This window comes from Papaver somniferum, chromosome 5, assembly GCF_003573695.1.
Source record: "Papaver somniferum cultivar HN1 chromosome 5, ASM357369v1, whole genome shotgun sequence".
NCBI classification, from domain to species: Eukaryota; Viridiplantae; Streptophyta; class Magnoliopsida; order Ranunculales; family Papaveraceae; genus Papaver; species Papaver somniferum.
The window spans coordinates 125,622,263-125,636,103 of record NC_039362.1 but is presented as its reverse complement, the minus strand read 5'-3'; the positions used below and the strand labels follow the sequence as shown (position 1 = coordinate 125,636,103).

At 38.4% G+C, this 13,841-nt stretch overlaps 2 protein-coding genes across 3 annotated transcripts; one reads left to right on the top strand and one right to left on the bottom strand.

Annotated features, from left to right (window-relative positions):
- Positions 1–2,200: 2,200 nt before the first annotated feature.
- Positions 2,201–4,458, top strand: LOC113282619 (serine--tRNA ligase, chloroplastic/mitochondrial-like). 2 transcript variants are annotated; one of them, XM_026531662.1, is made up of 2 exons: positions 2,201–2,592; positions 2,901–4,458. In XM_026531662.1, exons 1-2 carry the CDS (start codon positions 2,251–2,253, stop codon positions 4,089–4,091), a joined length of 1,533 nt encoding a protein of 510 aa, XP_026387447.1. In that variant the 5' UTR covers positions 2,201–2,250; the 3' UTR covers positions 4,092–4,458. The 2 variants fall into 2 exon arrangements, with proteins under 2 accessions (XP_026387447.1, XP_026387448.1); XM_026531663.1 differs by having other exon boundaries at positions 2,465–2,592; positions 2,894–4,458.
- LOC113282621 (plastid-lipid-associated protein 6, chloroplastic-like) lies at positions 4,273–6,036 on the bottom strand. Its single transcript, XM_026531664.1, has 4 exons — positions 5,699–6,036; positions 5,344–5,580; positions 5,127–5,253; positions 4,273–4,685 (listed from the first exon to the last, which is right to left on the bottom strand). The coding sequence occupies exons 1-4, from the start codon at positions 5,960–5,962 to the stop codon at positions 4,471–4,473; spliced, it is 843 nt and encodes a 280-aa protein (XP_026387449.1). The 5' UTR covers positions 5,963–6,036; the 3' UTR covers positions 4,273–4,470.
- Positions 6,037–13,841: the final 7,805 nt, after the last annotated feature.

Genomic DNA, 13,841 nt, shown 5'->3' with positions numbered 1-13,841 from the left:
ATTAGGGTTTAACTTTCATTACCCAAAATCGAGGAATTGACTCTCTTATCTTCGACCCATTCCTCCTCTGATCTTCCTGCTTCCTCTGCTGTGTTCGATTGATGTCTAGAGCCTCATCTATTTTAGTGATTTCCAACCTAGGGTTTAGAATGGTGAGAAGTCACTAAAATAGATGGCTAGAGAGATAAAGGAACGGACTGGGGAGGTACTGATGATGTTGGTGAAGAAGTGATGGTGTTGCAGAGGTGAGGTGGTGGCTGGAAATGGTCGGGGAAGGTGGTGGCAGAGAGGTGGCTCTGCAAATGTCGGGGAAGAAGGAGCTCAGTTGATTTTGGGAGAAGGGATGCGTTTGTTTAGGGTGTATAGGGTTCCAGTACTAGGGTGTTGAGCGGTGCATCAAGATGGGTCTACCGCGAGCTGAAGCCGCGGGATGTGGAGCTGGTAGGTAGATCGGACGGTGATGCGGAGGCAAGCGAGGAGCGACCGTCGGATGAAGGGATACAACGAAACGAACGGTGCTAGATTAGGTTAGGTGTTGTAGTGTAAGGCGGAGAAATCAAACTTTGATGAACAGCAAGGGAGCAACCGTTGGATTCAACTACCATCTAATCTGAAGGCTTGGAATTTCAGCGCTGTGGTGCTTGGCAGAGACTTCAGATTTTGATGCTCTATGAAGGAGCGACCATCGGATGCTTCTGAGAACTGATTTGATGGCTGAGAACGGAGGCGTTTTTGTGTGTAGAAAATGAGGTTGTGCGCACCATTCTTCGCGGCTTCCTTGCGTGATTTCTCCCGGCTTTTCACTACTTTTATGCTCTTTTTGCTCCGCAAGTCATCCAGACTTTATTTATTACCTAAAAATGCAAAATTAAGTAAGAAAAATATTTATTCTTGAAAACAATGAAAATACAGAATATGGGATAAAATGTAGAATTAATGCGCAAAAGATGAGTTAAATGCCAACAAAAAGGGATAAATATATACAATATTTGGCACTCATCATCCGCCCAACACGATCTACAAAGAATATCACAAGGTTAAATACTAGAAAAGGAATATAATAGCAATGTTCGGCTAATTCGATAATCATATTATGTGCCGAACTATGAACATTTACAGGTTTCGGCTTATACGATATTCTCAATATGTGCCGAACCACGAACAATATTTTAACCCAAAAATTAACAAATTCATGTTCGGCTCATACGATAATCATATTATGTGCCGAACCTTGAACATTGAGAGGTTTCGGCTTATACGATATTCTCAATATATGCCGAACCAATAACAACATTTTAACCCAAAAATTAACATATTAATGTTCGGCTCATACGATTTTGAACATATTAGCCGAACCAGTAATTATTTTTATTCAGGGATATTCAGGATGTTGTTCGGCTTAATATGAAACTTTCATATAAGCCGAACTAGTGTCTAGCGAAAGGGTTGGAATTGAAAATTATAGGTACGGCGCATTCTGTAAACAGATTCGGTGAGTCGAACCGTTCATCATTTGGTTGATTCGGCTCATAGATGTGAGTTGAACTTCAACCTGGTTCGCCGAACCATGAAGCAAAAATCCAAACTTTTGATAATTTCGAGCTATAGAAGTGAGATTAAGCATAAGATAGAAGTGTACCTGTGTATTAGAAGTATTGGGTTCCTCATATATATACTCATCATCTGGATTTGCCTCATAAAAATCATCATCTTGAGTTTATGTTTGAGTTTGAGCTTGAGTTTGAGTTTGTGTAAAATCATTCTCATAATCTAAGAAATCAGTCATTTGGAATCATTGTTGTAGTTGATATGTATTTTTCTAGGTTTTTTATATGATTTATGACCCTCATCATCCTCCATTGAATCAAGAATTAAAATCTACTCACTTTCTCCTTCTTAACCAAAACTTTGATTTTTCCCCCCCAAATTTTTTCATCTAAACAACCTTTATAATTCTGAAAATTATCTTAATCACTAAACAAAATATTTAATCGCTAATCTAGATTACTAACACTAATACGTAAAGGGTAGATTTATCATTAAAAAAATTTGGGTTAAGGGGATATCTGGTTTTGTTATTTCACAATCCTTTTTTTTTTGTCTTTATTCAGTATGCCTAGAAAGATTTCAGCATGCCTAAAATGAGCGTTCACGATAAAATAAAATTTGTTTTCTGCCTCACTATCCCGAGTGTCGACCCTTGCGGTTAAATCTTTCGCTCTAGTCTAACCTCTGCTTCAAGTTGCATTCATGGCTTTCTCGTATAGAGGTGCAACACTTAGAACCCTAAAATTTTCGTCATGTTCTTCAATTTTAAGACCTCTACTATCTCCACCCTCCAAAACCCTAACTTTACATTCTCTTGATCATCACATGGCCAAAACTCATAAATTCCCTCCTTTTCTTACTAGAGCAGTTTCAGTTCCAGCGGAGAAAGAAACTGCCAAACCTTATCAATGGAAAGCTACAATTGATTTCAAATGGATTCGTGATAATAAAGATGCAGTTGGTTCCAACATTAAGAGTCGAAATTCGGTTGCTGATTTGGACCTTGTTCTTGATTTGTACGAGAGATCACTCGATCTTCAAAAGGTTAGGGTTTTTGCCTTTCTTTTCATTTCCACAAATTTGGGCTTCTTTGTTTTCATCAAAAATCTTATCTTTACTGATAATCTTGTAAAATCATTGAATATTATACCTATCGGCATTTCTTTTCAGTCCTCAAACAACAAATTGTAGGCTAATGTGTAGAATGATCTTTAATTTTCATCTTCAGTCGTATTTTTGATGCAATGCAGCTGTTTAACTGCCACCATCATATTTTTCGTCCTGCCACCAAAGATCTGAATTTGTTGGTATGGTTGAAATTATTGTACCTAATTTTTGCGCACAGATGACAGGAAGTTCAACGGCTCCGAGGGGAAAGAAATGTTGTTGCTAATAAAATGAAAGGGAAATTACAACCATTGGAACGCCAGGAACTCATTGAAGAAGGAAAAATTCTCAAGGAAGGACTTTTGACATTAGAAGAAGATCTTCTTAAACTTACAGAGAAGCTTCAGAAGGAAGCACAATGTATACCAAATATGGCACATCCAGAAGTTCCTGTAGGAGGAGAAGATTGTTCCGGACTAAGAAAAACGGTTGGTAGTCCACGCCAGTTTGACTTTCCTGTTAAAGATCATGTACAGCTTGGGAAAGAGCTAGATTTGTTTGATTTTGACGCAGCCTCTGAGGTCAGCGGGTCAAAATTTTATTATCTAAAGAATGAGGCAGTAATGCTGGAGATGGGTCTGACAAACTGGGCAATTGCTGAAACCATGAAAAGGGGTTTTACACCTCTAACTACCCCAGAGATTGTACGCTCGTCTCTTGTCGAAAAATGTGGCTTCCAACCTCGTGGATCAAATACGCAGGTTTATTCTATTCAGGACAGTGATCAATGCCTTATTGGAACTGCAGAGATTCCAGTTGGAGGTATTCATATGGATTCCATTCTTGCTGATTCTCAGTTACCCTTAAAATATGTTGCCTACTCACATTGCTTCCGTACTGAGGCTGGTGCTGCTGGTTCTGCCACAAGGGGTCTTTATCGGGTTCATCAATTCACCAAGGTAGAGATGTTCATCTTGTGCCGACCAGAGGATAGTGATTCCTTTCACCAAGAGCTTATTGAAATTGAGGAGGACCTTTTCTCGTCACTTGGACTTCATTTCAAGACTTTGGATATGGCAACAGGGGACTTGGGCGCACCTGCCTATCGCAAATTTGATGTTGAGGCGTGGATGCCAGGTCTAGGACGCTATGGAGAGATTTCGAGTGCGTCCAACTGTACAGACTATCAAAGCCGGCGTTTGGGTATTCGATTTCGACCTTCAACAGAACAAACCTCATCAAATTCTAAGAAGGGGAAGGCTAATGCAGGCACAACCCAATTTGTGCACACACTTAATGCTACAGCATGTGCAGTTCCAAGGATGATAGTATGTTTATTAGAAAATTTCCAGCAAGCAGATGGCTCTATAGTGATTCCTGAACCATTAAGACCTTTCATGGGTGGGCTCGACCAAATCAGACACAAAGGACAATGAGGTTGATTGATTGTTTTATTAGTTGAAATCTTATTCAGGGTTCCAATTCTGACATCCTCCAACAGTCAGGAGTGAAATCTTTTCTAGTCTCACTTGTTTTGAGCCGAGGTTTTGAGTCGGATCATTTATCTTTTACTTTATCGTTTTATTTTTTTCTTCTTTTTGCTCAAAACATGAGAAATCAATGGAAATTGCCAATTTGCTTAAATTTTAGGTATTTGAGTGTATATATGAAAGTTTGGGGTATATAAATTCCCCTGAATACAATGCTCTAAAGTATTGTCTTTGTAACATAGTAAAGACTTGTGTAAAAATAGTATTACTACAACAGTGAAGTGCACATTTACAAATGATATGTAATTCAAAATCGTGCTTGAAATTATGCCTTTACGAACACCCTCAGCTCACCTCTATCTCCCCTTGTGATACGAGTATCAGCATCCAGATATGTAATTTCAAATTCACCACTTCCTGTTCTGGATGAAGGCCTAAATGCATCTGGAATTCGAGGCACCTCGAGTAGTGGAAGCTGTGCTAAGTTCCCAGTAGTCTTCACCGTCGTTCTTTCGAATACTATTTTCAACTTGTTAGATCCTAGACATGACAACACATAATGTAAAGAAATGTTCCAAAAAAGTAGAAACACAGTAGTGTTTTTGCAAACAGTTCTGAATAACCCAACACAAACTTCAGTTTTTTAAACGGAGAATGGGCAATGAAACGAAAAATAAACGTCTGCTAGAGTTGACAAGAGTACAATGGCTGTATTTCACAACCCACGATGAAACCCACTTGGTGCTCATTGGGCGCGAACACAAAAGTCAGGTGAAGAGCTAAGATCCTGCACATAATCGGGGGCTGCTCTATGCAAGTCCCCCGAAGTCATGGCTTGTTTTTACCGTTTGAAGTCCGCCTCTTGTACTATATGGCCAGAGTCTTGTCTAATTTCTTTGTCTAAACTGTTCCTTTGTTTTCTCTCGTAAGCATTATGAAACAAAATCTGTTTGGTAAGATGGTTGTTGTAGAAACACTAACCTGTGAGTTCAAACTTGTGTTCCAATGTGGCTGTAGCTTCTATTGGTGGAAGCGGCCAAGGAGCACCCAATTGAAGCTCCACTATGTTATCAAAATCTTTGCTGAAGACATCAATTCTTTGGAAAACCTGCAACAGGAATAAATTAGTATAACGAGCATAACATCAATTATTTATGTTATAAGACTGTGTTATGAGAACTGATTATTACGAGCATACCTGGCCAAGTGTTATTGGTAGTAGCCTTCCAATGGGAGGCCCTGGACGGCTCCCACCAAGAGTACGCGATGAGAATCCACTGCTGTATACCAATTTCCATCTCCCTTGCAATTTCTCTTGGTCTTCTGAGATGTCAACAGTTCCTCCCGCAGCTTCGAGTTCCTTGGCAGCAGCATCTGCCTTTTCCATATCTTCTGCATTCGCAGCAAGTCCTTTATTCAGTCCTGCAACGATACTCTGCAATGATTTAAGCAAACCCACTCACTTTATGTGCAAATAAAGCCTAGTGTTAATCAAAATTCCAGAATCAGATTTGCAATTAAAGCAAAGTCAGCTACAGGTTTTAACAACTCACCAGCAATTTGACCTTAATTTCAGAGGTAGGTGTAAGTGCCTTTTCAACACCGTCAATTACTTTATCAACATCTGCTGGCAAATCATTTAGAGCCTTTTCGATACTTGCTGCTCTAAGAACCACACTTCTCTTTCTCTGAACTGTTGATTTTGAGGGTATGTTGCTAATACATGGAAGAGAACAAGAAGAAGAAGATGTTGAAGATGGTGATGATGAAGAGAATTTGGAGAGAAGAACCGAAGATTGTAATAGTGAATTAGCCATGGATGAATCTTTAGTAGTCTGAGATGAAGTAAAATGTTTTTCTAATTTTCTTGTTTTGTTTACTGTTTTTTTTTTGGTGTGTTGGGATATATAAAGGATTTGATTGGTTCACATTTTCCACGTAAACTGTGTTGTGGGGTTCCAGTACTAACTTGTGGGTAAATGGTGATCACATAAATTTTACTTGGTAAAGAGCCTTCTTGGTATATGCTGCCAATACAAGAGTCCCACCTTCTGTGTCGACATACTCGAGTTCTACATTCTTCTTTTGATAACCGAGGTGTTTGAATCAACATTGTTAAATCATTTTAGGTCTTTTTAACCTGGCGTTTTTAGGGGCCATCCCAAAGAATTTAGGGGCCATCAATTTATACCCAGCCAAAGACTCTAGTTAAGGGGTACCCTATATGATATTGAAGTTACATAAATGCCCTTCTGGTAAAACTGTATAAAAACCAAATCAAAAATAATTCTACTCATTTCAACTCTTCTTCTTCCAGTTTCATATTATCTTCCGATTGTGGAAGAAAAAAAAAATTTCCTCGTTCAACCGAAGCATCGCGGCGAATCGTAAAATCAAAACATCGTCGATTCGATTATAAAACAATGGATAAGAGAAATGAAACCCACAGACCTAGAACCAAAAATGTTGCTCGGGGTATCGATCCAAACATTGGAATTTTAGCAAGAAATAAAGAAATTCTTGCTGCAAATGAAGAAGAACGCGAAGAACGCGAAGAACAAGTACCCGGCAATGTAGTCGGTGGTGGCGATTCCGAGACTCAAACACTTCGTCAACTTCAAATGGCCCCAATTAGGTAAGAATCTATCATTTTTGGGGTTTATTTCGCTTTAATTCGACGAATCGAGAAAAAAAATTTCTAGGGTTTTCGGTTATTTATCCAGATTCGGACGATATGCATGCTCATTTACTTCCGAATGTAGTCGTGTTCTTCATTTTTCAAGAACATCGACAGTATTCGGGAGAAAGATTTGATGATTATCTGCCGAATATTGGTGGCCATATCTTCCTGGATACAAACTGCTAATAATCGGTAGTTTAATGAATTTTTTGGCTACCGAATATATTTAAGTAGACACAAACTATTCGGAAGAACACTCACTACCGAATATATATATATATATATCGAAAAAATCTCAAAATTTCTGATATAGGAAAAATCCCATTTTGGGGCCAGTATTTATTCGGAAGACAATATAATGTTTTATACCTCCGATTGTGTAGGATAAAATTTTAGAGTTTCTGAAGTCCAGTTGATGAATATTCGGTTGTAAACGTGTTTAGTTATATTCCGATTGTTTTTCATTCGGAAAAAATATGTGTCTTCTTACTTCCGAATTTGTACATTCGGGTTATAGAGGTGCACTTTTTCTTCCGATTGTGTAGGATGAAAAATTTACAGCTTCTGAACTCCAATTGATGTATATTCGGTTGCAAATATGTTTAGTTAGCTTTCGATTGTTTTGTATTCGGGAACAATATGTGTCTTCTTACGTCCGAATGTGTACATTCGGGTTATATTTTCATACTTTGTCTTCCGATTGTATAGCTTGTGAATATTGTTCCTTTCTTTGTTGTTTAGACAAAGTCGAGAAGGGAGGAAGAAAGTGACAGCTAGTGCTAGGAGGGAAAGGAGTGCCAAAGATAATTCAGGTGCTCAACAAAGCGAACAAGAACAAAGCAGTCAGCAAGGAGTGCAACCAACTGTTGAACAACAAGGCAGTGAACAAGGGGTGCGACCAAGTGTTGAACAAGCCGCTCAACAAAGTGCAGGACCAAGTGTTGAACCAGTTGATCCAGTGGCAATAGTAGAAGAAGAAGGACAACCAAGTGGTACCCAAAAAGCCAAAAAAGGAAAAGATGTTGTAAGGAAGGATATTGCTAAGAAAGCATCACATCTTGTCCCTCAGCACTTGAAGAAGAAGGGTATTCCAGCAGGCACAATCCTTGGACTACCAGCGGATGGAGGAAAATTGCTATTTGGATACAAAGACTCATGGGCCAGAGAAATATATGAAACCGAGGTAATAAAATTACTATTTTTTATTAATGTATTGTCTATGTGTTATATCGTAATACTTGTATTAAGGATTTTTTTATGTACTTTAATAGGATCATCAAGATGTGGTCCGTCTACTCAAACCTACCGCCGCACCAACAAAAATGCTTGCGTGGCCTTTATCCGGTGAATGTGAAAGGTTCAAGACAATTGTTGCCAACTCGGGGTTAGCTAATGCCGCCGAGAATTCATTGTTGGAACATGATCGTGTGGCCATATCGGCGTTCGTGGAGAGAATGTATCCTGAGACCGATACTTTCCATATGCCGTTTGGGGAGATGACGATCACCCCGGATGATGTTGTGCAGATTCTTAACCTTCCCGACCAAGGCACAGCTGTGAAGTTTAACTACACAAAGCAGTTAAGTTGGGCACAACTTTATTCTCTAACTAACAAGTGCTTAGGTTGGGATGAAGAGACAACAACAACAGAGTTTAGGAGGCATGTCAGTTATAGAACAAGACAGATCAACATTACAGCTTTGATGAATATGTTCCGAGGCACCTTGGAGAAGGAAAAGAATGGAACGTTAACTGATGAGCAAGTGAACCACGCTGCCACTGCATATCTCCTCTGTGTATTGGGATGTGTCATACTCCCCAATACTTCTGGCAACCGGATCGACGCCAACCTTATACAACTTTTGGATCCTCTCCATGAAGTCGGTGACTATTCTTGGGGCACGGCATGCCTAGCATTCTTGATGGAAGAGTTGAGAAAGGCGTCGAGGCTAGGAACCTGCCAAGTTGCCGGGAACGTGGCTCTATTGCAGGTTTTTTCTTTAACTCTATAACTCACTCTATATTTATTCGGTAGACAATACATATGATGCATATTCATAACTCCAAAGGACGCATATTCATAACTCCAAAGGACGCATATTCGGTAGGAATTGATCCATCTTATTTTCCGAATGTTTGTTATTCGGTGGCTAGGTACTTAGTTTTATTTACGATTATATATAATCGGAAATATGTTTTTGATATTACCACCGAATATACAGGCCAGAAAAACTAGAGGTTACTGAACTCCAAATGACGCATATTCGGTAGGAATTGATCCATCTTATTTTCCGAATGTTTGTTATTCGGTGGCTAGGTACTTAGTTTTATTTCCGATTATATATAATCGGAAATATTTTTTTGATATTACTACTGAATATACAGGCCAGAAAAACTATAGGTTACTGAACTCCAAATGACGCATATTCGGTAGGAAATGATCCATATCTATTTCCGAATGTTGGGTATTCGGTAGATAGGTACTCAGTTTTGTTTCCGATTATATATAATCGGAAATTATGTTTGGAAATTACTACCGAATATACACAATCTATTTACTAAAACTTGATTTCTTATGTATATAGGCATGGATCTATGACCACTTCCCTATCCTGAAGTTGGCCGGAGAGAACCCTGGGTGGTGAAAAGGTACTCCTAGAGGAACAAAGTATATATTTGAAGACAACCGTTCTAGGACAAAAGAGCAGCAGTTGATTCGCATGAGGGAGATTTTGGACCAATTGAAGGCCTCGGACGTATGCTTTGATCCATACAAGGAAGATCGAGCCAGTGTGCATATAAATTTTCGGTCGGACTTGTCCATTTATTTTGGACCATTGTGGCACCCCACAGGATATGTGATGTATAACCCCTCTAGGGTGATGCGACAACACGGGTATATACAACAACAACCTCTGGATAAAATGGGGGATTATTACAAATTGGAGTTGGAGTTGTGCTCTTCTAGTGGTGATAATCTTACAATTGTTCATACAGGCCCACCTACTGTTCTTGATAACTGGGATAAGAGGAATGACTTCATTATCGACACTGGTAGACGAACCAACCGAGGTGATGAAATTTCTCCAGACTATATGAGTTGGTATAACAAGGTATCACATCCTTTGGTTATCCGTGAAATCAAATCCAACACTACTGCGGCGGGTTCAAGTTATAATTGTATCATCAAAGACAAACCAGCTGGTTATGATAGACTGGTGCGTGTTCTTATATTTTTGTTCATTTTATATTATTCCTATAAATCTTAGGTAATTACCGTTTGATGTTATGTCATTACGTATAAAAAACAGGTGAATAGGTTCAAGCGTGTTTCCAAAATGTTAACTGCATGCTTGAAGAGCGGAGATCCCATTCCAGCTGAGAAGATCAAAGAGGCTAGAGATCTAGTTGATAATATGGATAACGAAGATTATGCTACCCAGTTTGGGGAGAAAGTCACGAAGAGGCATCATCCCAAGGTGGCAGTATCAAAGACGGGTAAAAGAACACGAGCTTCATCGAGCGCTGAAGCTGCTCCAACTGAAGATGCTCCAACTGAAGGTGCTCAAACTGAAGGTGCTCAAACCCGTGGTCGTGCAGGACTGGAAGGTAGTCACGGTCGTAAAGTAAAGAAGAGCAGATAAATGACAATGATTTTTGTTGTACATTCGGAAATTTGTTTGGGTAACTAAGTTAGACAAGTTCAAATGACAATGATTTGTGTGGTATATTCGGAAGTTTTGGTAACTAATTTAACGTCCGATTATTTCAAAGACAAAATTTGAAAAGTATAAGTTTTTCCAAATTCTGATTTTTGGGCCATCTTACATTCGGAACTTTATAAAAAACCTATCCTCCGAATATCACAAGTTCAAAACAAACCACGCCATGGCTCCAGGTGGTTCCAAGGGCCAATATTGAAGGTTAGACATCCCATATTCGGAAGTTTTGGTAACTAATTTAACGTCCGATTATTTCAAAGACAAAATTTGAAAAGTATAAGTTTTTCCAAATTCTGATTTTTGGGCCATCGTACATTCGGAACTTTATAAAAAAACCTATCCTCTGAATATCACAAGTTCAAAACAAACCACGCCATGGCTCCAGGTGGTTCCAAGGGCCAATATTGAAGGTTAGACATCCCATATTCGGAAGTTTTGGTAACTAATTTAACGTCCGATTATTTCAAAGACAAAATTTGAAAAGTATAAGTTTTTCCAAATTCTGATTTTTGGGCCATCGTACATTCGGAACTTTATAGAAAAACCTATCCTCCGAATATCACAAGTTCAAAACAAACCACGCCATGGCTCCAGGTGGTTCCAAGGGCCAATATTGAAGGTTAGACAACCCAAATTCGGAAGTTTTGGTAACTAATTTAACTTCCGATTATTTCAAAGACAAAATTTGAAAAGTATAAGTTTTTCCAAATTCTGATTTTTGGGCCATCGTACATTCGGAACTTTATAAAAAACCTATCCTCCGAATATCACAAGTTCAAAACAAACCACGCCATGGCTCCAGGTGGTTCCAAGGGCCAATATTGAAGGTTAGACATCCCATATTCGGAAGTCTTGGTAACTAATTTAACGTCCGATTATTTCAAAGACAAAATTTGAAAAGTATAAGTTTTTCCAAATTCTGATTTTTGGGCCATCGTACATTCGGAACTTTATAAAAAACCTATCCTCCGAATATCACAAGTTCAAAACAAACCACGCCATGGCTCCAGGTGGTTCCAAGGGCCAATATTGAAGGTTAGACATCCCATATTCGGAAGTTTTGGTAACTAATTTAACGTCCGATTATTTCAAAGACAAAATTTGAAAAGTATAAGTTTTTCCAAATTCTGATTTTTGGGCCATCGTACATTCGGAACTTTATAAAAAACCTATCCTCCGAATATCACAAGTTCAAAACAAACCACGCCATGGCTCCAGGTGGTTCCAATGGCCCATATTGAAGGTTAGACAACCCAAATTCAGAAGTTTTGGTAACTAATTTAACTTCCGATTATTTCAAAGACAAAATTTGAAAAGTATAAGTTTTTCCAAATTCTGATTTTTGGGCCATCGTACATTCGGAACTTTATAAAAAACCTATCCTCCGAATATCACAAGTTCAAAACAAACCACGCCATGGCTCCATGTGGTTCCAAGGGCCCATATTGAAGGTTAGACAACCCAAATTCGGAAGTTTTGGTAACTAATTTAACTTCCGATTATTTCAAAGACAAAATTTGAAAAGTATAAGTTTTTCCAAATTCTGATTTTTGGGCCATCGTACATTCGGAACTTTATAAAAAACCTATCCTCCGAATATCACAAGTTCAAAACAAACCACGCCATGGCTCCAGGTGGTTCCAAGGGCCAATATTGAAGGTTAGACATCCCATATTCGGAAGTTTTGGTAACTAATGTAACGTCCGATTATTTCAAAGACAAAATTTGAAAAGTATAAGTTTTTCCAAATTCTGATTTTTGGGCCATCGTACATTCGGAACTTTATAAAAAACCTATCCTCCGAATATCACAAGTTCAAAACAAACCACGCCATGGCTCCAGGTGGTTCCAAGGGCCCATATTGAAGGTTAGACATCCCATATTTGGAAGTTTTGGTAACTAATTTAACGTCCGATTATTTCAAAGATAAAATTTGAAAAGTATAAGTTTTTCCAAATTCTGATTTTTGGGCCATCGTACATTCGGAACTTTATAAAAAACCTATCCTCCGAATATCACAAGTTCAAAACAAACCACGCCATGGCTCCAGGTGGTTCCAAGGGCCCATATTGAAGGTTAGACAGCCCAAATTCGGAAGTTATGGTAACTAATTTAACTTCCGATTATTTCAAAGACAAAATTTGAAAAGTATAAGTTTTTCCAAATTCTGATTTTTGGGCCATCGTACATTCGGAACTTTATAAAAAACCTATCCTCCGAATATCACAAGTTCAAAACAAACCACGCCATGGCTCCAGGTGGTTCCAATGGCCAATATTGAAGGTTAGACATCCCATATTCGGAAGTTTTGGTAACTAATTTAACTTCCGATTATTTCAAAGACAAAATTTGAAAAGTATAAGTTTTTCCAAATTCTGATTTTTGGGCCATCGTACATTCGGAACTTTATAAAAAACATATCCTCCGAATATCACAAGTTCAAAACAAACCACGCCATGGCTCCAGGTGGTTCCAAGGGCCAATATTGAAGGTTAGACATCCCATATTCGGAAGTTTTGGTAACTAATTTAACGTCCGATTATTTCAAAGACAGAATTTAAAAAGTATAAGTTTTTCCAAATTCTGATTTTTGGGCCATCGTACATTCGGAACTTTATAAAAAACCTATCCTCCGAATATCACAAGTTCAAAACAAACCACGCCATGGCTCCAGGTGGTTCCAAGGGCCAATATTGAAGGTTAGACATCCCATATTCGGAAGTTTTGGTAACTAATTTAACGTCCGATTATTTCAAAGACAAAATTTGAAAAGTATAAGTTTTTCCAAATTCTGGTTTTTGGGCCATCGTACATTCGGAACTTTACAAAAAAATTATCCTCCGAATATCACAAGTACAAAAAAAATTGTTTCCTGGAACCAAACAACACCATAATCGGAAAGAAAGTTGACTCATAACATAACCGAATATTACAATCGGTAGGTTGTTTAACAAAATAATCTACCGATTTCGTATAATCGGCTAGTTTTTTTATTAATAATACTCCGATTACATCCATTACATAAAGTTCAAACGGCCTTAACCTTACAATTTCGTCAAAAGCACCTAAATCCATACTCCTAATTGACCATAAAAATATTAAAAAAGATCATAACTTCCAGTGACCATAGAAATTGTCCCTCTTGATTTTGTAGCATCCTTCATGTTCAAATCGTTTCCCGTAGAGGTCCACATACCGGCGATCCGCAAGATTTCTCTGAAATGACGAATGAGTAACAAGTTAGTACTAACTTTTGTTAATGTGAATTGGAGTTACAGAGATACTTACTCGTTT